The following is a 25,396-nucleotide window of genomic DNA, read 5'->3' on the forward strand; positions in this document are numbered from 1 at the left end:
AGATCCCCTGGAGAAGGAAATGGCACCCCACTCCAGTACTCTTGCCTGGAAAATCCCCTGGATGGAAGAGCCTGGGAGGCTGCAGTCCGTGGGGTCACGAAGGGTCAGACATGACTGAGCGACTTCACTTTCCTTCACATAGATTATCCATCCGTACATGTAATACTTAGTGCCTCATACATGCGTGCGTGCCTATTAAGCAGTATATAAATGTTTGTAAAGAGCTGAATTTCAGTAGGCAGAGAAGCAGTTATGAGCGTTCTAGTTTCTAGTAGAAACTGCCAAGGCATGGAGTCTTAAAAAAAGAAAGCAAGCTGAGGCATGACAAGCTACACAGCTTGGCAAGTACATGCTGGTAGGCAGTGGGCAGAGAGTTAGAGGTGGTTAAAGGCTAACATTACCTAGGCACGTTACTAAGGTCGGTTCTCAGCAGACCCTTGTTGAGGGCTTTGTAAGCCCGATGGGCCTTTCCGAAATGGAACGTTTTTTCCTGCTCTTCAGTCTGTGACTCAAAGATTGATTTTAAGAGAGGAAACTGTAGGAAAACATGCATTACCTCTCCTGTCATTTCCTACGCTCAGTTGTGTGGCTGCGGGCTCTGAAAAAGACTTTCTGCATTCCTGAATTTTGAGTAGCTTATATAATTATTTTCTTTAACGTGCTTGAAAAAACAGTTGGCCAAGCAAGTTTTTTTTCATTACACCATTACTGAGTCCTTTGTAGTTTCAATCTGAATGAGAGTTCTCTTTTGTAAATTAATTAATTTATTTCTTAAAATGTATTTCTTTATTTTTGGCAGCTCTGGGTCTTCGTTGCTGCCAGCTAGCTTTTCTGTAGTTGCAGCGAGCAGGGGCTAGTCTCTAATTCTGATGTGCAGGCTTCTCATTGTCGGGGCTTCTCTTGTTGCTGAGCACGGGCTCCAGGAGCGTGGGCTCTCTAGCATGGCCTCAGGAGTTGTGGCACGTAGGCTTGGTTGCTCTGAGGCATATGGAATCTTCCCAGTCCAGGGCTGGAACCTGCACCTGCTGCATTGGAAGCAACGAGTCTCAACCACTGGACCACCAGGGAAAGTCCCTCCATTAACTTATTTGTTTTTAATTCATGAATTTCTATGCACTAGAAAGAATGTCTTGTTTATCATTTGACTATTTTTACCCAGAAGTTTTCAGTGCTTCCCATTTACAGATACGGAGAATGATAATGTAATAATTAAAATCTAGTGATAATGTAATAATGATATCTAATGAAAATGATAATGTAATAACTAAAAAAATCTTTTTAATGCATCTTTAAAGTATTTACCTAGCCATAGCTTATTTTTTAATATGAGAATCTGAGTCTTTACAGTGTACCTAAAACTTTATTTAATATCAGGAAAAGCTATCAAAAGTTTCATTTTCAAGGAACTAACAGTCTGTACGGAGAAGGAGTACGCATTCATGATAGGCTGATAAGTAATAGAATAAGTAGTCTCATGACGCATCTATTCATTGATTGACTTATTCAACACTGAATGTGTTCCAGGGAATATTCCAGGTGATGGGCAGACAGCAAAGGACATGGTGGATGATGGTTCCCAGGGAGCTTGCATGTTGATGGGGAAAGTAAATAGGCACCAAGAAGCAAAAGGATAATGAACATAACATCAGCCAGTGATAAATGCTATGGGGAAAATAAAATAGAGGGGTGTGATAGAGAACAGTTGGTGGGCAATGGAGTTTATATGGCCAAAAAAGGCCTTTCAAAGGTATTGTTGTTTTCTTCAAATTTTCTTATCAAAATTTTCAAGCATATGCAATGTTGAAATATTTTTACATTGGATACCCATATAAATGCTACCTAGATTCTACAATTAACATTTTATTCTATTTGCTTTTCACATATCTTTCTATCTGTCCATCCATCAAACCATCTTGATACATACTTATGTATGTATGTGTATATATATATATTTTGTGGCTATAATAAGGCTTGTGAGATCTTAGTTCCCTGACTGGGGATCAAATCCAGCCTCTTACAGTGAAGCTATGGTGTCCTAACCACTGAGCATCCAGGAAAGTCTCCATCTTGATACATTTGAAAACAAACTGCAGGTCAAGAGGGATGGGACATCCTTCAATTAAAAAATAAATAAATTTCTAATTAAAAAATAAAACAGACTACAGACAACAGCCTGTTTCCTCCCTAAGCACACTTCAGCACATCAGCAACTAGAGTTCAGGATTTATGAATTATAATTGCAAGTACCAGATAAATCATGTAGACAATATAGACAGTGAGAATTATTCATCCATTTATACATTTTGCAAATAACAATGGAGCACCTACTGTGTGAACAGTCTTTAGGCACTACCTATTCAGCAATACACAAACAAACAGGAGTCCTTCCCCTCCTGGAACTCATATTCTATTGGAGTGGCCAAAAAGTTTGTTTAGGTTAGTCCCATAACAGTGTACAGAAAACCCAAATGAACTTTTTGCCTAACCCAATACCTAGTAAGATAAATAAGTAAAGGATACTTATGTTGGATAGAGAGCTAAATAAAGCAAGGAAGGAGGAGAGGGGAGTAGGCATATGTCTGTGAAGAGGGTTGCAAAGGCAGTTTCAAAACTGTGACTAAGAACAGCATCTGTGATGCTATCTGAAGGCAGAAGGCGCTCGGTGTGGGAAGATCTTGAAGCAGAAGTTTGCCTGACTTGTTGAGAACAGCGAGAGGGAGAGCATGGCTGGAGCACAGAGTCGCAGGGAGGGTGGCCGGCCGGAAACGAGGACGGGCCTGTGGCCACAGTGGACCCTTGTGGGTCAATGGTGGGGGCTTGCTCTTCAGGGAAGGATGCGGTTGGGTCACTGAAAGGTCAGAAGGCCATTCTGGTGGAGAGAAGAGCCCTGGGCCTTTGCTCACAGTTCCAGGACTAGAAAGGACAAGCATGTTCAGGAAGTGGCGTCTAGACGAGTGCCGGTGGAGGTCAGGGGGCGGGGTGGGCAGAGCGTTCATGTGTGAAGGAAGAATAGGTACGTGGAGATCAAACCTTAGCAGGGCTCAAATTCAAGATGAAATTCGAGTATTATCTTACTGATATCAGTGAGTCATGGAAGGTTTATGACCAAGTCATGGGGGAGTTTAGAGCAAACAGGATTTGGCTTTTTCCTCAGAAGTATTACTAAGTCAAAAGTTGGTAGGTAAAGATACAGAATGTTTGATATTGAGAACAAGAAGGTTCATCAGCTTTAACAGAGTAGCTCTGTTGAAAGTGGCAGGTATAGATGTGAGGAATACAGGGTGACGTGAGCAAACAATAAACGTGGCATTAGCTTTAATGTGTCAGGAAATGGAGAATGGAATGGGTCAGTGACAGTGAGAATCAACTGAAGTTGGAAAGCAGGAAGTTTTCCAGCTTTTCCTGAGGCTATGATTTATCATTCAATTCAATTTTAGAATGCTCTCTCTCTCTCTTTTTTTTTATTTGAGGAGAAAACCAATTTGAGCCCACAGTTTTGTTTCCCAGCTACCACTCATAAAATCTGGGTTAGGCTGTGCTTGTTGGAATCATAAGTTTGGAGACAGTCAGAGTTGTCTTGCGAGTGAGACTGGTGAGACGTGCAGCTTTTCAGACCCTAGGCTCAGAGTCAGACAGCCGTCTGGGTTGGAATCATGATTTGGCTACTTATTCACTGTGTGTTGTTGGATGAAATTTTTTTTTCTTTTAGCCATGCATTTCTATTTGTGAAGCAGAGTTGTATGTAGTACCTACCTCTAAAGGTTGTGGTTATGGGTAAATGAGTTAATAGATGGAAAGTTTTAGAGCAGTGCCTGGCTCACTAAGCACCAAATAAATATTAAATATTCTCTTTATAATTATACTGGCTGGATTGAAGTATTTGTCAAGAGCTTCATGAACCTGACTTAACTATTACACTTGCTGATTTTACTTACTGACCGAAATGAACTTCTTTATATACAGGTAGAGACTGTACATTTAGTGATCATTGTTTTAACCTAGTTCAGAATCAAAAATGCTCTAGTCACCCATTACTGAATATATCAAGTGTGACATTTGTTGCAGTATCCAATTTTTAAGTGGAAAGATAGGTTTCTTCTGAGTTTAATATGTTTTGTGTAAGCAAAATCACCCACTTCAAGAAAATCATGAACATGCCAAGGTTTCGAAGTTAGATGGGTAAAAATTACACTTTTTTAATTCTCTAGATGAATCTTTATCTTGGCCAATACTCTGAGGAAGGTAGTCTTGGATTTCCCGCTGTATGGTGTTTCAATTGGACATATTGATTTAGAAGTTAGTGTTATTGTTTTAAAATAGCCATATCTCATGGTTTCTGTGATATCTTAACTTTGACTGAATGTTTCCTTTGGTTATTGTGCATTCCTGATTGTGACTTGAAAATGAATGAGAGAGTCCTATAGAAAAGATAGTGACAAAATTAAGAAAAGGTAGTTTTGATGGTGAGTTAGTGTCAGAATGATTGCATTGGAAAACTATGTATTGATATGTGAAGGCAAAGACTATGATTTAGCACAGTGAGTGAGACAGAGCAGACTTTGGAGGGAAAGCAAGAGAAATATATTATTTTGTGGGAATTTGGAAGATCTTCAGCTAAGATGTGAATGCCATTGTATTAACACAGGGCAGAGTTCAGACAAAGGTCAAACAATTCCTGACTTTATGAGAGAACGCATTTGTATTTTGGCGTCCTAGCAATGAAAACTTGCATGAATCTATTTTGATACTTCTGCAATTTATAACTTTTAAACGTCAGGGCATCTGAGAGTGCTCTTGCATCCTGGGGGTCCTCTTCTGGGCCCAAACTCCATCAAGTAACACTTTCAGTTACTTATCTGACCTGACAGGCATCAGATACTTTCATTTTTGAAGGAATGGATAAATGAATGTGGGAAATACAGGAAACCTGGAAAGTGCTCAGATGAGCATAATGAAAGTAAATGAAGTTTAAAAAAGAGAAAAACTTAAGAGCATGAGACATTCCCATTCGAAAAAGAGGTAGTATTTTGGTTTCATAGTAGTGCTATAAGAAGTCTGATTTATTATATGATAGCTGATGATTACACAGTTCTTTCTGAATTTCCAATCTCCATGTTTTTAAAAAAAAGGGACTTTATGGAAAAAGAGACTGTTGTCAAATGTAAACAGGAAAACTGTGATAAAGTGAAACATGGCTACAGAAATAATAGTGTATTTTTTTGTCTTTCAAATCTTTTAAGACTGCCTGGGATATTTTGGGGGGTACAACTGCCCTGAATTCTTGGGTGATAGATTATATGATTCCTGGTAGTGAATGCAAATTTAATTTTATTAAGAAGCTATATTTGTTAGCAAGACTTACTGTGGTGATCCTACTGCAATATATACAGACACCAAATCATTGTTATGTACCTGAAACTAATATAATGGTATATGGAATTACATCTCAATTAAAAAAATGTTAGTTTGCAGTGATATCAAATAGTCATATGTATTTAAAAAGATGATTTTAGCAGCATATCATTCAATTTTAAACATGCAAAATTTATTTAGATGTGACTTGTATTGGTGATATTATAATTTCCCCTCTATACCTGGATTGCCTACTTTTCTACATCCACATCCGATTCCTTTTTCATAGGATGAAGTTACAGTTTATGTAGACATGGTTCTTTGTAAAAATGACCCTTATTTGTTGATATAATTTTTTTGTTATCTTGCATAGGTCAGGTAAATGCAGATAAAGTAGAAAATATCATGTAATTCTCCTGAAAGATGTAACGATTATTGAGTCAACATGGTGATAAGCTGCTCTTTGTTTCTAACAAGGTGGGGAATGGGTAGATTGACTTAGGAGGGATCAGAATTCAAAATCAGTTTTATTGAAAGTAAAGTTTGTAAATACTGGAGTGTTATAATAAGTGATGGCATGGCATATTTGAAGAGCTCTTTACTAATACGATAGATTTTCAAGTTACAACTTATTTGACTGTGTGCATCTTTTGGAAATAATTCTAAAGGACTTTCTTAATCCTGGGCACTGTGCTTATTTTATTCACTTTATTATTTCAAAATAACCCTGGAAAGTTTGCAGGAGAATTAGTGGGTTAGATACTTTAAAAGTTATTTTTAAGTCTGAAATGGCTTTAGAAAAATAGTTTCTCGCCTATAGTTCCCCTCCCCTGCTTGCCCCAACTGAATATCTTCTATTATAAGCATCTAAAACTGTTTTACACTGTGAAATTCACAGAAGAGATTGTTGTTTATCCCTAGAGCATGCAGTGGGTATAGCCTGCTTTTTATATTAGTAATTCCTAGAAGAGGTGGACTTCTCATTGTCCTGGCTAAGTGTATTTTGGGGTTGAGGAGCCCAGGGAGATTTGACCACCTTTCCTTTTAATAGCCTTGATAATGCAAGCAACCAGGAAGAGGGTGATGCGGAACTGCTTCATGCGATGTGTGGGAAGGAGTTTTCAATAGTTGTTTAATGCCTCACAGGAAGTACATATTTTTGTGGCTGTTTTATCTGTAATGATATGTTCCAGGTGAAAGATGCAGAGAGATTGTGAATGTCCATCTTCATAGCATGTCTGAACACAGAGCATCAAGTAGGAGAATTTAAAATTTCCTCCAGGTTGTGGGTGGTCCTCTGGGGCAACAGATGGAAGTAAGGACCCGAATCCACGTGACAAGAACCATGGCAGCACCTTCTATAATACTCCAAATTCCAGAAAAATCATGTCTTCTCTTCTCTCCGCCTGCCTTCATTAAAAGAGTCTTATCAGCCTGTCTAGGATCACGAGTGTCTTAGCCAAGAAATGTTGCATTTGGATGTAGAAGGGACATTCTCATGGAGAAAACAAATATAACCCTAAACATAGCAGTTAATTTTCCTTTTATTATTGTTGGGACAAGTAGGCATTAGATATATTCAGGCATCAGATGTTTTTAAATGTAAAATACTTAGAGAGCTACCAGTTGAGAAGCCAGCTTTTTCCCACTTTCTGTCATGAGGTGGCATATTGAAATGGGAAGCCCATTCCAACTTAGAATTTTTCCATGAGTTAGAAAACTCCATATTGTAATCTTGTTCTTTTAATTTCCATTCTTTCTTGGGGCTTTTGCCTTTTGTAGATAAAAACAGTAAATCTAGTCTCATTTTAATACCAGTTTTCATTTTTTTTTTTTTTAACAAGCGGACCGTGTTTTACCCACTTGTTTTTCTTACTGAATATCCAAAAAAGTAACCTCACTCAGTGTAAAATGTTTTCCAAGCCCCTCTTTGGAAACGACTCCATTTGAAATGTGGAAATGGAACTGTGCTGAACTGTGGTCTGAGCGGTGCTTTCCTTGATAGAATGCTCAGCAATTACGCAAATTGTTTAGAAGCCAATCACCTTTTTGACTTAAAACTGAACTATAATTTATCTAGGCATGAATAATTCCATTTGTACTGGGATTCTTGATTATTTTATCAACTTCAAAGTAATACTGAATATTCATAGAATTCCTTATGAGAACTGCTGTGTGGGTGGGACCAGCCTATGATTTTTTCCTCTAGTAGCAGTGAAATATTTCTTGACAGGAAATGATGCCTTATATGCTCCTCTTCCACGCACACATGCACAGTAATTCAACAGACACTTATTGATTGTGTATTGTATGCCAAACACTGCAATGAACTTGTAATAGAGACCTACTTAAGACAGAGCTTACAGTCTAGTGGGAGAGGCAAATTTTTATACAGATAATTTCCATGCCTTTTTCTTACTCATAAAATTCGGTACTGAGAATTATCCATGAGATTATTTTAACATTTGGAAAGCTCCATCTAGTTTGTTTTATTCCATCTCCTGAAACCAAAAAAAGAAAAAGTCAATAATCTGCAGCATTTTATGCTGGCTCAAAAAATATCCTCTTCCCATGTTAAGAGGCATATCCTAGTTCTGTTCTATTTGAAGGTATTCACCACATTCATTCAAACTATTTTCTTAAAATAACTGATGTAATAAAAATAATAGCACCATCTTACAATTGTGCAGCAAACTTTGAAACATGTTCTCATTTGGTTCTTGTAACAATCTAAAGTTACATAGTTTATCACTAATGGCTGGCATAATATTGAGAAGGTCTTTCTATACAATATATTTATAGTCTCTGGAAAGACATTTTTAATACCCCTTTTCTCTGTGGATGTTAATCATTCTTTTCTTCATTAAACCAAAATTGGCCTGTTGGAAGGATAGAGTTCTCCCATAAGTTTGGTTGGTTCACACAGTATTGAAAAAATAAAAACTTGAGCCCCACATCACATTTCAGACGTTTCTTACACTGACCACAGTTGGCTGGCCCCTAGGTCTTGCTGTCCACTTTGGACAGGCATTCTGTTTCTGGTTTATTACAGCGATTTGTCACAAATGCACAAATGTGACTTTTCATCCAGGTTTTCTTTAACTTTGGCCCCTGATTTTGAGGCCTGGGGATAGCCCCTAAATAATGGTACACATCTCTGTAGTTTTAAATCTTAGGAAATTTTCATGATTTTTGAAAAATGATTTTTAAATGCACTGCTTTTTTTTATGAAAGAGGATAACAACTCTATCAAGGCAATTCTTATGCTTGTTCAAATCACATATAAGACTTCTCTGGTGGTCCAGTGGTAAAGACCCTGCCTTTCCACTGTAGGGACGAGGGTTCATGCCCTACAGTGGGATCCCTGTTCAGGGAACTGTGATCCCACATACCCCATGGCACAACCAAAAAGTAAGAGAAAACAATGATTATAAAGTAGGCCTATCTCATGAAAAAAACAGCAAAAATTATTTATTGAAACATACCTGTAATTTAGGATCTTAATAGAGCTATGGTACTTTTATTTTTACTATAGTTTTAGGTTAAAAGTCATCTGTCACTTAAAAATTATTTTGACTTTGTTTGCATTATAAATAACACACATCCATTTTATGACCTAACTAACTAATTTATCTGTTCTAGGTCACTGAAATGATTCTGGAAATGTCTCTTGAAGTTTGGTAAGTGCATTTATTTCATTGGATAGAAAATATTGTGAGTGATCCACAGATTTTAATTGTTAAAAATTGTGCTTTTAATATATGAAGTAATTCTGACAGCTTTGAGTATCAAAAATGCACACTAAATGTACTTTGCTTTTCTTTAGCTCTCTCCTAATAGCTACAGCATTAAAAAAAAAAAAAACCCAAAACTAATATTCTTTGCTTAAGTTTCCAGTAATTTAGTGGTTAAATCATAATTGTCAGAAGAAGAGCCTTTAGAAAGGGCCCTCCATCAAGTTAAATATATATTCCCATAGAAATAAATACAGCTATTGAAGCTGATTTTTCATGGTTGATTCAGATGGATATTTAAAACCATGAAAGTGAACATACACAGAAAACTGTAAGAGGAAACACTGAAAATTGAGACTGCCTTTGTTCATAAAGATCAGCCGGAAAACAAATGATGAAGTTCCACGATATGTGTTGTGCTTTCAAAGTGGCCTCCAATAATGAATGTTGGAAATCCAATTTATTCATTTTCAAATGGTGAGCCTTAGGGGAGTCAGGCCTGCCTTGAGAATAAGTTCATCTCTGATCTAAGACTGAGGTCAATAGATGCTGCTTTCTTCAAGCTCTCTGCATCTCTTTGAAGTGGGTTTTTACCAAAGTTACTAATACATACTTTGTTTACATGGACACCACAAAATTAGTGTAACATTTTATATCGTATAATTTGCTAAATGAATGAGTATGGATACATTGACATTGGGTTTACATATTTTTCTTATTTTGATCCCTGGATAATGTTGATTCAACTTAGAAAACTATTACATAAGTTACTGCTGCCCTTCAGTAAATAATCAGGATGTATCAAAGGACAGCTTTTTTACTTCTGTTATTTTTCATTATATCTATTCTCGCTTGTAAGTGATATATTTTGGCATGAGATTAGAAATATTTTTGTTACTTGACTATGAAAGTAATGCTATTCATTTTAATGGGAAATGGTCTCCATTGGTGTAATTAATACACTATTAGCTTTAGCAAAGCAGAATTATCAAAAATAATGTAGGAAAAAAACCGCAGCTAAATAGTATACATAGGTCTAGAAGCAATTTACTATAGTGGATCGATGGTCGTTGAGTCTCCGGGAGATGGTGATGGACAGGGAGGCCTGGCGTGCTGCGATTCATGGGGTCGCAAAGAGTCAGACACGACTGAGCGACTGAACTGAACTGAACTGAACTGAACTGAAAGTTTAATTAAACTCTAGTTTTACGTGTTAATTTGTCTTGATTCTAAAATGAAATGCTCTTTAAAGAAAAATTCAATTTTTATGGAATGTCTTCAATTAAATAAAAAATAAAATCAGGAAAGAAATGAATTAGAGAGCTTAAAGATGGTACAGAAGATATGAACCATACCTCTGTTACTATATTTGCCAAAGTATTCAAAATGTTTTGAATTTTCTTTTACAGATTTTCATACTGATATCTTCTAAACATCTATGTTCATTGCTTTATTTGTAGATCTTTAAAAAATCATGCTTCTTGTGCTTAATGTAAAATAATGATCAGTATAGTATGTTACAAGGAACATGAGTTGTAGAATGAGAAGTCCTGGATTTAAGTATCTGCTTGCTAATTTTGCTAATGGCTGAAATATTTCTAATCACTTTTTTACTTATTTGTAAAATAAAAGTACTTTATAAGTATATCTGTTGTGACAATTTAATGAGATGTTCTTTCTAAAGAGCATGTCTTACCAGAAACTTTTCCACATGTTTGTGGTAATACCGCTTATAGTAGTTTAAAAAATGGACATAACACCAATACTTATGGATACATAAATTGTGTAATAATCACATAATGAAAATGCCTCAGAGTAGTAAAGATATTTGAATTAATTCTAATTATAAACACAAATGAATCCTCAAAAAAAGTTCAATGGAGAAAGTGATTTGCTGAATACATCTGGTTGATAGCATTTACACAAAATATTAAAAACCTATAAAATGACTCTATATTATTTAGACCTAAATGTACAATGTAAAATTATAAATAAGTACATCAGAAAAAGAAAGAGCAAGTTTAAAGTAGTGGTTACCTGTGAGGAACAGAAGAAGAGATAAAACTGAGGAGTGTCCCTTGGATGTTTCTGTGATAAGATACAGTGGCATCGTTTTATAATTTCATTTCAGATCCCCTCCTAGGAAACGGCTTGAGGGAAGAAGTGAGAACGTATCAGTGTAGTTACAAGGGCTTGTGGGAACTGGATGATGTATAACAAGGCTATAGACTTGAGGTCATTAGTTCATTATCTCTGTTTTATATGCAGTTCATCCCCTGATCTCCGATTTAGTATGGCTCTGTGTGACCAGGAAAAAGCTTTCAGACAACAGAGAAAGGAAAACATAAAGGAAAACATGAAGAAACTGCTGGGCCCGAAGAATAGTGAAGGCTTGCATTCTACACGTGATGTGAGTTGGAAATTTTTCAAAATGGTTTTGCAATTTAATAACAACTTTTTTGTGCTTTCTCTCAAATTGCTCTCAAATGTGAAGATATTGAGACTGAGTATTATTTCTCTATCTTTCTACGGTAAGGTGAGTGTTTCATAAATGGAAACTCTTTGAGGAAGATCATCACAAGGTCTGCCCATATTTGTTAGTATTTATCAGATGTAATTTTTAAAAGAGGCATAGGCATACTGATGCACAAACAAGATGTTCATTTCATTTGTAGGAAAAGTTTAACCTGTAAACGGGTCTTGAATTCATTTTAATACAAACTAAGATTAAATAATTGTCGAAATTATCATTACTGAGCCAGAACAAAATGTTATAAATCTTAATGACAACAACAAACAAATTTTTTTTCTTAAAAGACATGAATAGAGGAGATAAAAGGAAGTGTTTCAAATTATTACTATTTCATATCAGGTAGTGAAAAGATATCCAAAGTTGACCAGGTAGTTAAAACAATGATCTCCACATTGTGAATATTTTTCATGATTCTAATTATAAAGAGATGTTAAAATTTAAAAAGTTTGTCAATGAATATTGAAAGTACAATCCTTCAATTGTACTTTAACTCATTTTTCTTCCCTTAAATTCCAGCAAAGTCAATGGCATTTATTTTATTCAGTAACATATTATATAATCCAGTTTTTGTCTGTTTATCTACTTACCCCTTCTCTGATTTATGTATGTATGTATGTATCTACCTGCCTACCTACCTATCTACCCATCCATCCGTCCATCTACCCATCCATCCATCTATTGGTCTATTCTTCTTTCTGAAATCTACAAAATAAATTTCTGCCATGGTTAATAATTCTGTATTATATATTTGAAAGTTGCTAAGGGTAGATATTAAAAGTTTTTATCACAAGAAAAAAATTTATAACTATGTATAGGGATGAATATTAGCTAGACTTATTATGGTGATAATTTCACAATATATACAAATAACAAATCATTATGTTGTACACCTAAAGCAGTTATAAGATATGTCAATCATACCTCAATGAAACAACATTTTAAAAAATGCTGTAGAAATGCTCATCAAATGATAATAATGGAATTTCTTCTTAATGGCATATCAGCAATACTTTTTACTTATTGCTTTGAGCTTTTCTGTTAATTGAATATTTTAGATGAATATAATTTACTTTTAGAAAGATATTAAATGCATGAAAGTGAAAGTTGCTCAGTTGTGTCTGACTCTTTGAGACCCCATGGACTGTATAGTCCGTGGAATTCTCCATGCCAGAATACTGGAGTGGGTAGCCTTTCCCTTCTCCAGCGGATCTTCCCAATCTAGGGATCCAACCCAGGTCTCCTGCATTGCAGGTGGATTCTTTACCTGCTGAACAACAAGGGAAGCCCAAGAATACTGGAGTGAGTAGCTTTTTCCTTCTCCAGGGGACCTTGCTGACCCAGGTATCGAACTGGGGTCTCCTGCATTGCAGGCAGATTCTTTACCAACTGAGCTATTAGGAAAGCCCCTATTAAATGCATAAATCAATATATATCTATAAGCATGCATATTTATCCCCATGCATGTACTCACAGATCAGATATTCAAGATTATTGTAAATTAAGGAACAAATGCAATTGGAAATGAGAGAGAAATTCTGAATAAGGGGATCAGATGTGTACCTGTTCCATATGTGATGACAGAGTATCTACCTGTGTTTCTAGGTGAGTATCGAGGTCAAAAGCCAGTCTGCTGATGCTGAAATGGCTTTGCTATGATAGGAGCAAACTGTAAGATAAGATGCTGCTGATTGGCAGTTTTTGTTAAAAGGAAGCTTGGAGGAGGAGCCAAACCTCCATGGATGTTTCTGTTTAAGAAAAAGTGAGAGACTTCTCTTCAGTCCTTCATCTTGTGGTTGACTATTGTCTCAGTTAGCGTGACTTCCCTGGTGGCTTAGACGGTAAAGCATCCACCTACAATGTGGGAGACCTGGGTTCGATCCCTGGGTTGGGCAGATCCCCTCGAGAAGGAAATGGCAACCCACTTCAGCATTCTTGCCTGGGAAATCCCACAGATGGAGGAGCCTAGTAGGCTACAGTCCAAGGGGTTGCAAAGAGTCAGACACAACTGAGTGACTTCACTTTTTATTGCCTCAGTTAATAAGTCCTTGAAGACACATCCTTGAGTACATATTACTCAGGAGTTTCTGGTTTCCTGGGATGTCTTTATGATCTTGTTTTCTACCTTTTTTCAGCAGTTCTACACCTTCTTTTTGTCCCCAGCCTTGTCCGACACTGTTATATTCTTGGAGCAGAGAAATGGTATTTCAAGTTATTTTTCTTTTCTGCCATTTGTCATTCATTGAGACATTGTGCTAGGAACTGAAGGTGAACAAAGCTGAAATGGTTAATACCAGTCACTTTCCTTGGTGAGGTTTAAAGCCTCGCTGGAGAGAAAGACATTTATGCAGAAAAAAAGTGATGGAAATGGGTATCTTTGTTAATTCATGGCTCTCAGCTTCATTTGGGAGACCCTTTCTGGCTGTCTCAGTGCTTCCTCACCTTGCTGCTTTCCATTTATTTGCAAATGGAATGAGAATGTTTCTTATTCCCAGCTGCTTATCCACCCTCTGGCTCCCTCACAATGGATAGACTTGCCTGCTAATCTGGGAAATTAAAAGTCATGAGATGATAAATCTTTCATTTCTTGCCAGAGGATTGACATATTCCACAGCCCAGGCTTAGCCTTTGCCACTTCCCTCTGAGTTCAGTAGAAGAAACCACACCTTTTCTTTCCAATTCAGTCACCTCACACCACAGATAGGGATTGCAAACCCTGATTAGGAATCCCAACATGGCACCTTTCCAGTCCTCGCAGGACCACTCCCCACCTCTATTGTTGGCCTTGACCTCTGCGTGAACTTTTCCTATAAAAACATAACCATGCTCTAAACTCTGATACATTTAGAAAAAAAAAAAAAACAGAACCATAAAAATCCCCCTGGAACGGACATTCCCTTCTCTTTTCTGCTCTGCTTCTCTCCTTATCTTCACAAAATTTCCCAGTTTCCTACACAACCTCATTCTACTTCCTTGCTTCCCTCAGGCATCTGCCCTCATGACTCTACTGCAGCTGTGCCACTGTCCCCAGTACCAAGGAACATGTGCAAAAGGACCTTCTGGCCCTGCCTTAAACCTGATTCGATAGCTGCAAATGACTCATGTTTTCTGCTATTTGAAACACTCACTCTCCTTCACTTACTGTCTTCTCTCTCTTTTAAAAATTAGTTTTTGTCGGAGCATAGACGCTTTACAATGTCGTGTTAGTGTCTGCTGTACAGCAGAATGAGTCAGCCATACATGCACATCTATTCCCTCCCTTTTGGGCTTCCTTCCCGTTCAGGTCACCACAGCGCGTTAAGCAGAGTTCCCTCTGCGATCTGGGCTTCCCTGCTGGCTCAGATGGTAAAGAGTCTGCCTGCCATGCAGGAGACCCTGGTTCCGCTCAGTAGGTTCTCATTCAGTTCAGTTCAGTTCAGTTGCTCAGTCGTGTCCGAGTTACCTATTTTATACATAGTATCAATAGGGCCTATGTGTCAATGCCAATCTCCCAGGTGTTCTCACCCTTTCTCCCCTTGGCATCACTATATCTAGTGTCTTCTCTTTATTTTCATCATGCCTATTTGGTTCCCTTTACCAGATCTTCTTTCTCTGCACATTATTTGTGAGTTCTTCAAGACTCAGTCCCAAGCCCCTTTTCTCTTCATTCTGCACTTTTCTCTCTTCCATGTTTCACCCAACACCTTTGGGCTGAGATGGTGTTGGTTCTCAGTGACTTAGAACCTCCCTTGTGATCTTCAGCCCTAAATATCAGTACCTCCTTTTGCTGATTCATTCACTTGTATTCCTCACACCTCACACTCAGCATATTTGAATCCAAACATCAAATCCTCTCCTCCTTATAGTTCTACTGATGCTTGTCCTCCTTCTTTCCATTTTTTGTTCACACTGAAGTCTGAATGATCTTTCCAAAACACAAATCTGATTTGATCAAACTCAAGCCTCAAATCCTTCCCCTGCTCTTAGGACTGGCCTCAAAGCATCTTTCCAGCTTCACATGTTGCTGTGCCTGCTGTTGCTTCAGTCTTGTCCAACTCCTTGCATCCCTGTGGACTGTAGCTCACAGGGCTCCTCTGTCCATGGGATTATCCCAGGCAAGAATCCTGGAGTGGGTTGCTGTGCCTTCCTCCAGGGGATCTTCCCAATCCAGGGATCTAACCTGTGTCTCTTATGTCTCCTGCATTGGCAGGCGGGTTCTTTACCACTAGCACCACTTGGGAAGTAAAGTATACAGCAAAGTGCGGACTTCCCTGCTGATCTAGGTGGTTAAGACACCCACGTGCTGCTAGTTCATCCCAAATCCCCTCCACCCCCTCCACTGAGTAACCTCTTGGCTCCAGAGCTCGCAGAACCCTTTCCCAGTTTGCATTCTCGTGTGCTCATTGGTGCTTCTGTCTGCCTTTGCCTCCCCCATCCCCCTCCCCCCACCCCACCCCCTCTTCAGGGAACTTACAGCCCCTCATTCTTGAATCAGATCACATGTTACTCAAGCAGTCTTTGTCATTCGCTCCATCCTTCTGTCTCTCCCCCTGGGTCCAAGTTAGGTCTCAGTCATGTTCTTTTACAGCACAGATACGTACATTATCTTCTCTGGATCTCCCGCAATCAACTTTTAAAATACCTGTACAAATTTTCATTTAATGTCTGGTTTTTTTTCCATTAGAATATAATTTTCACGAGGAGCAGAGCAGTGTCTGTGTTTTTCGCCTTTATATTCCCAGCAGCAGCTCAGCTCCTAGCTTGCAGTAGACCCTCAGTAAATGTGGTGTTGTAATGAAAACAGGAAGGAATGGGGCAGGGCACAACCTTTAAAGAATGACATAGCCATAAGGTACGACAAAAAAAGAACCAACTAGGTTCAAGGTGGTCACACATTCGATTTCCAGTGGACCCTGAGCCTTATTATATGCTCATTGTAATAGTTAACTAAATGATACACCAACCAGCGCCACGACAGTTGTGAGGCTAACCATCAGAGGCCAAAAAGTGAACCATGGCATCATTCCTGGAAATCTCTGCCCCTTCTCCCAAATAATTGAAATATTCCTCCCACTGATTAGCCTGATTAGTCAGCCCATTAAAACTAACCACACTCTTTTTCAGTGCTCTCTAGCTTTTTGAGATGGTTCATACTCGGTGGAGTGTATTTTTCTCTAAATAAATCCACTTCCGAACTATCACTTTGTGTCTCACTGATTTCTTTCACAGTGAGACATCAAGAACCTCAAATTCATCAGGAACAGTAAGTGTCAGGGCACAAATGTAGGCAGTGGTTTGGCATTTCAGCCAAGGGATGGGTTCACTAAAGAGAGAGAGCAGGGACTCATAACTGAGGAATATTTGATCAGGTTATTGGGAGGAGGGGGTTTCTCAGGTGGTGCTAGAGGTAAAGAACCCGCCTTCTGAGGCAGGAGCTTCAGGAGATGCAGGTTCAATCCCTGGGGTGGGAAGATCCCCTGGAGAAGGGAATGGCAACCCACTCCAGTATTCTTGCCTGGAGAATCCCATGGACAGAGGTACAGTCCAACTCTACAAAGAGTCAGACGCGACTGAGTGACTAACACAGACTGGGGAGCAGACAGGTTTGGATGAAAAGATCGCAGTTTGAAGGGTTGAATTGAAAGTCTATGGGGCATGTTGCCACAAAAGTCCAGTGGCCTTTGGTCATGGGTTTTCCTTTTCAAAAGGAAAGTTGCTGCCTCATCTCCTAGGCACTCCTGTTGTGAAAAAGAGTCTTTCTGGGAAAATGAAATTTGGCCTACTATTCATACATATTGACTTTTCTGCAGCAGATGGAGAATGAGGTCATTATGCTTTTCTCTGGGCTAGTCTTCAAAAATATTAAACTCGTGTTTTTGGTAGTCATTCCTAGAATTAGAACTTTTGATGTTTTAGTTGAGATTTTTTTCTCTTGGCAGAAATCATCCACTTAGATGTATTCAGCACCACCCATTCCCATAACACAAGCATCATCTTCCTATTTTGTGCTTCTCCTGGGCCAAGGGCCTCTTAAGCTCCCATTTCCCTTGCTCCCTGCCAAGATCTTCACCTTCGATTCAGTACTGGCTAGGTGGCCTCCTGAAGGTTAAAGGAGCAGACTGCTATAGCAGTTTGTCTAAGACAGAACAGTCCTACTCAACATTGATGCGGAGATGTTGCCTGTCTTGTTCCCAGTTTTCAACAAATATTTTGCAGCATCCAGTTTAGGATACCAATGTTGACTTAAAATGTAGAATGAATTTTGGCCGAAGGAATTTGGGTCCCTTGCTTCTTCTCTGTGTTTCACTTGTAAAATAGAGACAATGTCTCTTATTCAACTAAAAGGATGAGTGTAAAGGCTTGTAAACCAGCCCAAACAATGTGTAAGGCACATCTTGGTTACTTAATACTATAGTAGCACTTAATACAATAGTAGCTATTAAACCAATATGTGGGTATTGCTGTTACCTAACACCCCAGGGCAATGTCAAATTCAATAAAACCTGAGCTTTCCTACTTGGATAATGCTGTGTTTAGTCATGCAGTCGTGTCTGACTCTTTGCGAGTCCATGGACTGTAGCCCGCCAGGCTCGTCTGTCCGTGGAGATTCTCCAGGAAAGAATACTGGAGTGTGTTGCCATGCCCTCCTCCAGGGGATCTTCCCAACCCAGGGATCGAACCTGCATTGCAGGCGGATTCTTTAACATCTGAGCCACTTGAATAAGTCAAATAGTTAACGTTTCGAGTAACCCAAGAGTTTCTTCTCCTCAGCACTAAGACTTAAAAAAAATTATTCTTGATAATAAGAAGTTCTAAAATGTATTGATTTTAGTCATTTGGATGAAAAGTTTCTAAAAAGCATCACTCTTTGCCCAGACTGAAGTGGTTTAAATGCTCTCGTGTCTGCAGCCACTGTGATCAGCTGCCATTTCTCCAAGCTCTATGTATTCCCTAAAAGTAATTTCTCCAAATCATCCCTTTCTCTTTCAACTTTGTTTTCATGGAATTAAAATCTGATAAGTGAGCTTGTTGTTGGAACAGTGTCTCTGATGAATATAATTCCTCCATAAATAAAAAGGGCTGAGGTCTTTCCTGTGAGTAAGATCTGTGACACTTTGTGTGTGGGAATTTTTGTCGTATTTGGATTATTTAAAGGCCAGTTCTTTTAAATGTTCTTGTTCCAAAATAGCTTTTAATCAGATGAAGCTTCCAGATTAGAGTCTCTTATTTGAAGAGAAATGCTGCTTAACAGTTTTCATGTCCCCACATAACTGACTATACAGAGAGCAAGAACTGGTTAGGGGACTCAGATTTGAAATTAAAATAGCAGGGAAATGAGAGAAGGAAATTTGTTCCAACTTTCATGGAAGAATAAAGATGGAAATGTTCCTTCTTAAGGCAGAATATAAGGAATACACAGACAGATAGCTTTGTATGGAAATAAGAGTATAAGTAGTCCTTCAGTAATATATTCTGTTATCTAGACTACTATTACATACTTAAGTTTGTCAGATAAATTAAGTGAAAAACTAGAGAAAGAAAAGACTGTCTAGTGACAGAGGGGGAGAAAAAGCCAAATAGTTTCAAAGAAGGAGGTAATAAAAATCAACCTTGGGTTTTCAGTAAGAATTTTTATTTCTTTGTTTATTCGATTTCCTGCATTAAGAATATTCTTCCTCTCATTTCCACCTTCATTATGACAATAGCACTTTCCTGTGTCAATTCCTATTCCTTTTAGTTGTAAACATGGTTGGACAATCAGTTGGAGCTCCCCTCAGCTAGTTTTGAATGGGGTCCAAAACAAGAGAAGGCTCTACAATAGGACTCAGTTAAGTTGTGAGCTGCTCTGCCCCAGGGGCCAGATCTGTTTGTCTGTGTGGCAGATAGGAGTGCTCTTTGCCGGCTGGGGTAGGTACTTGCAGATGGATTGCAGCACAGGCACCTTGGGTACAAGACCTTGCCATCCTCTTTGATTAACTACTATCCTTCGGAAAAGTAGCTTTTGGCCTGCTTACTTGGCCTTAGTAGAGATTGCATGCTCAACTATAGGTCACCAAGTTATCATGTGACCTCAGCTGACTGTCATGTTATCTGACCCACCAAGCCATAAAGTTGGGTGTGCACGGATGCACTCCATCATACTATAGAAAGAAGTTTTATACATGAAATCAGGCTGACCAGGCCCTGAAGATACACATAAATTCCATTAAGTGGTGGCCCAATTGCCCATGTGTCCCACTTTTGTTACCCTAACCTCTCTTTTCCATCCTGCATCCAGAGCCTCATAAGGGAGTCAGTTGTTTCTTGTCACAGGTGACTTTGCAAATGTTTCGGTACCACCTGAAAGAGGACAGCTGCAGGACCCCAGTCCCTTTCTGAGATACCCTTGAAGGAAAGTGGTGAAGGGAAATCTTCCCAGAGGGCAGAGTTATAAGAGGGCACCTACTCTTTCATTTTGCTTGGGTGGGGAAGTGGCCAGACATGAAATTATATACTGGTACATGGCCTGTGGCCAATTCTTGGGCTGCTTGGTTAGGGACTTTAAAAGAACACAATTAGAAAACTGATGACAAAAAGGGAAAAGATTGTACAGGAGGTGTATGAATTGATCTTTCTGAATGGATGGAAAATAGCTGTATCCTAGGTCTATGCCCACCAAAGAGTGGCCTTAGCAGAGAAGGATTTTATTAATGAAGTATGTAAGATGAACTGTTCTGTGGATACCAGTCAGTTTCTTTCACAAGTCATCTCTGTCATCACCCAATAAGATCATGAAAAAAGTGGCCATCATGGCAGGGATGGAAGTTAGGTTTGGATTCAGCAGTGTGGACTTCCATCTGCCAAGGCTGAACTGGCTACAGCAGCCGCTAAGTACTCAGTTGGCCAGCAGCAGAGACCAACCCTGAGTCCCCAGCATGGCATCATTCCTATGGGTCGTCAGTGGTAGATTGATTACACCAGACTGCTGCCATCATGGAAAGAGCAATGTTCTGTGTTTACCTGAATAAACACTTACTCTGGATTCAAATTTGCCTTCCCTGTACTCAAGAATTTTGCCAAAACTACCATCTGTAGACATACAAAATGCCTTATTTACTGTCGTAATATTCCATACAGCATTGCTTCTGATCAAGGAAATCGCTTCTCAGCAAATGAAGCATGGCAATGAACCATGTCCCGGAATTTACCTGCTTTGCCATCTTTTCCACCATCATGAAATAGCTGCTTTGATGGAATGCTAGAATACCTTTTGAAGACTCAGTTACAGTGCCAGCTCAGTGGCAGTACCTTGCAGACCTGGAATATGGTTTTCTGGGAGGTTTAAATCCTCTGAATCAGCATCCAGAATTGGTGCTATTTATCCCCAGGATTCATGACTCCAAGAGTGGAAGTGGTTCCACTCACTATTACCCCCGGTGACCCACTAGCAAAATATTTGTTTCCTGTCTGCATTCTGCATGACCTTATACTCTTCTGACTTAGAGGTCTTAATTCTGAGAAAGGAATGCTTCCACCGAAAGTGCAACAATGATTCCACTGAAGTATAATTTAAGACTGCTCCCTGACCTTTTTGGCCTCCTCTTTATTCAGCAGGTAAAGAAGGGAGCTACTATCCTGGTGGGGGTGATTACTGACTGTTAAAGGATTGAACTCCGGGAGTTAGTGATGGACAGGGAGGCCTGGCGTGCTGCGATTCATGGGGTCGCAAAGAGTCGGACACGACTGAGCGACTGAACTGAACTGAACTGATGATGTGGTAAGGAAGAGTATATCTGAGATACAAGAGATCCTCTGTGGTGTCTGTCTGTTAGTATTACCATGCCCTGAGTTACATCAGTGGAAAACTCTAAGAACCCAGTCCAGGAAGGACTGCTAATGACCCAGAACTTTCAGAAATGAAGATTAGATCACCCACTAGCTGAGGTGCTGGTTGAAGGCAAAGAAAATAGAGAATGGATAGTGAGGCAATGGCGCCCCACTCCAGTACTCTTGCCTGGAAAATCCCATGGGCGGAGGAGCCTGGTAGGCTGCAGTCCATGGAATCGCTAAGAGTTGTACACGACTGAGCGACTTCACTTTCACTTTTCACTTTCATGCATTGGAGAGGGAAATGGCAACCCACTCCAGTGTTCTTGCCTGGAGAATCCCAGGAATCGGGGAGCCTGGTGGGCTGCCGTCTATGAGGTCACAGAGTCCAACATGACTGGGGCGACTTAGCAGCAGGAGGTAGTTATAAATACCAGCTATTACCAGATGACTGAAATGAGATTGTATTTGACATGAATATTTCTTCCTTAATTTATTATGAATGTGTGTGTGTGTGCATGCACACACAGAATTATAAAAACAGATTCCTATTTAAGTTATGAGGCATCAAGGAGAAGAGTAAGCATATTTAAGGACTTTGCATTCTTTTCTGGGGAAAGGATTAGTGCATTTCCATTTGCACACAGGATATCTATATCATGTGCAGTTCAGTTCAGTTCAGTCGCTCAGTTGTGTCCGACTCTTTGCGACCCCATGAATCACAGCACTCCAGGCCTCCCTGTTCATCACCATCTCCCGGAGTTCACTCAGACTCACGTCCATCGAGTACGTGATGCCATCCAGCCATCTCATCCTCGGTTGTCCCCTTCTCCTCCTGCCCCCAATCCCTTCCAGCATCAGAGTCTTTTCCAATGAGTCAACTTTTTGCATGAGGTGGCCAAAGTACTGGAGCTTCAGCTTTAGCATCATTCCTTCCAAAGAAATCCCAGGGTTGATCTCCTTCAGAATGGACTGGTTGGATCTCCTTGCAGTGCAAGGGACCTTCAAGAGTCTTCTCCAATACCACAGTTCAAAAGCATCAATTCTTTGGCGCTCAGCCTTCTTCACAGTCCAACTCTGACATCCATACATGACCACAGGAAAAAACCATAGCCTTGACTAGCCGGACCTTAGTTGGCAAAGTAATGTCTCTGCTTTTGAATATGCTATCTAGGTTGGTCATAACTTTTCTTCCAAGGAGTAAGCGTCTTTTAATTTCCAGGCAATAGTCCTGGAATGGATTGCCATTTCCTTCTCCAGGGGATCTTCCCAACCCAGGGATCGAACTCGGGTCTCCCGCATTGTAGACAGAGGCTTTACCATCTGAGCCACCAGGGAAGTCCTGTATCATGTTAGGTAGGCGTATGACCTTGTTGTCTTTATTTGGAGATTAAGTATGGTTAAAGGGATGCATATAGCTGCTGAGTTGAGAAGGGGTGGACTTGTGATAGTCAATTTTCATCAGTGTGGAGGATTTTTTTTATTTGATTAGTATTTATTTATTTATTTGGCTGCCCAGGTATTACTTGTAGCACATGGGATCTTTAGTTGCTGTATAAGAATTCTTGGTCTCAGCATGTGGGAACTAGTTTCCTGATCAGGGATCAAACCTGAGCCCCCTGCACTGGGAGCATGAAGTCTTAGCCACTGGACCACCAGGGAAGTCCCTTGATTGATCTTCAAATCAGTGAAATTTGAATAATCAAGTTGTCATCTATAATGTGGGTGGGCCCCATCTAATCAGTTGAAGGCCTACATAGAACAAAAGGATCAACCTTACCAAGCAAGAGGATTCTCCAACAGACCCAGGCTTCACCTGAGTCATCCGCTCTCTTGGTTCCTTACCTATTGGCGTTTGGACTGCAACGGCAAACCTGGACTTGTCATTCTTCATAATTGTGTGAGTCACTTTCATACTTAGATAGATTACCTTCCTACCTACCTACCTACCTGCCTACTGGTTCCATTTCTTTGGAGAACTCTGACTAATACAGGAACCAAGAAGGCAAAAGTCTTATATAATTGTTGGAACTTAAAATCTATTAAAACATAAAAAAAATCTTTGAGCATCTTCACATTTTATTTTGCAAAGGAGGAAATTAATAATATCCGCAAGCCCATGCATGAGAATAATGTAATCAAAACACAGGGTTTTGGTAAATAAAATTCATTTCCTGTAATCGTATGACAGAAGTATGAGAAATATTCATTGATATCATTTATACACAAATATTGGTGCAATTAAGTCTAAATATAACCTAAAATCTCACAGCAACTTTTATTTTTTTAGACTTAGAGCCAGGACTAACATCTGCACCTTATAAGTCCCCCATTATTCTTTGGAAGTTATTTCAGAATGACTACCCCTATTAAAACATCCAAAGTTTGTCTTTATTTGTTACATAAAATTGTGCTGGTGTCTGAAGTGATGCATAAATCTGAAATGTAACTTAGGGAATTCCCTGGTGGACTATGTGCTTTCACTGCTGAGGGTGCAGGTTCAATCCCTGGTCAGAAAGATCCCAGCAGCAATGAGCCATGGCAAAAAAAAAAAAAAAAAGAAAAAGGAATTTAGCTAAATACCAAATGGTTCCTCTCAACAAGGGTTACTCTAATGGGGAAAAGGAAAGAGCATGAATTATGTGCCCGTGACTCCGCATCTCACATTCTGATTATCAGCAATATGGATGCAGATACGGTATAATGTGTGCACTTAAATACCTCCTCAATTGAGACATGAAAATAATAATCTCCTTTTGAGGAGGTTTCCTAGGTGGTGCAGTTGGTAAAGAATCCGGCTGCCAGTGTAGGAGTTACAAGAGACACAAGTTTGATATCTGAATTAGGGAGGTCTCCTGGAGTAGGAAATGGCAACCCGCTCCAGTATTCTTGCCTGGAGAATTTCATGGACAGAGGAGCCTGGTGGGCTACAGTCCATGGGTTGTAAAGAGTTGGACGCAACTGAGCACACACACGCACAGAAGATTAAATGAAATAAATTTTCTTCGTAAGTCTAAATTTCCTATTTATAGTTAATAAAAATTTTAATTTTATATTTTAAAAATGCATATTCTGTATGACTTATAGAATCCAGAATGTTACCAGTAGCAAAAATTTTATTAATCCTACCCCCAAATTTTTTCAAAAAGGATTTCCTTTGCTAAGGAAGTTCAAAGAGGATTTCCTTTGCTAAGGTCCCCGTAGGTATGGGGGATCTTTCCGGTGGAGCACAGTGAATTTAAAACTTAAGAATCTGACAAACCCAGCTTTAAATCCACAGGACACCACTTTCTGGCTTTATGACCGTGGAAAAGTGATGTTTCTTGTGTTTCAATGCCTTTATCTTTAAAATGGCAATAAGATATATCTCATAGAATTGCAAAAATTAAATGATACACAAAACATAGTAATTCATGTGCCATAAATAAGGTTGTAAATTGTAATCTGTACAGTTCAATTATTTCATTATTTAATTTTTATATACAAATAATATGGCATTTTCTTTCAAACGATAGCAATCCAAATTTTTGACCTGAAAACCTCTTTGCCGCTAAGTGACTTCAGACGTGTCCAACTCTGTGCGATCCCATAGCCGGCAGCCCACCAGGCTCCCCCGTCCCTGGGATTCTCCAGGCAAGATCACTGGAGTGGGTTGAAAACCTCTTTAGGGTTACTGTAAAGCAATGATGAAAACTGAGTTACATGAGTCCCAGTTTAATAAGTGGCTATTTTCAGAAAATTCCTAACATGAGATTGTCATCCATAATTATGTGCTGGGCTCCCGGCATGTGAAGAACGACATCTGGAGAATTGTTTTCTTAGGATTAAAGAGGTCTTACATTCAATTTTCCAACTTCTCTTATGAAATTTCTCTTTGAACAGTATTGTAGATTTTGTATTATATGTTGAAATGAAACAGTGTTACCCATTACTTTTACTCTGAACTACCTTATTTGTATTGGGCTTAACGTTATTTTTAATAACACAGTGTTGC

General features: G+C 39.1%; 1 protein-coding gene across 2 annotated transcripts in view; it reads left to right on the forward strand.

The window, feature by feature from the left end:
- Positions 1-25,396, forward strand: part of PLA2G4A (phospholipase A2 group IVA) — a 163,775-nt gene that overhangs the window by 74,751 nt on the left and 63,628 nt on the right. For both annotated transcript variants that reach the window (XM_005690990.2, XM_018060732.1), the window contains 2 exons: positions 8,995-9,032; positions 11,355-11,496. In XM_005690990.2, coding sequence (XP_005691047.1) covers positions 8,995-9,032; positions 11,355-11,496 — 180 coding nt within the window. The remainder of the gene's footprint in view (positions 1-8,994; positions 9,033-11,354; positions 11,497-25,396) is intronic.

This window comes from Capra hircus, chromosome 16 (genome assembly GCF_001704415.2).
Source record: "Capra hircus breed San Clemente chromosome 16, ASM170441v1, whole genome shotgun sequence".
In the NCBI taxonomy this organism is placed as follows: domain Eukaryota; kingdom Metazoa; phylum Chordata; class Mammalia; order Artiodactyla; family Bovidae; genus Capra; species Capra hircus.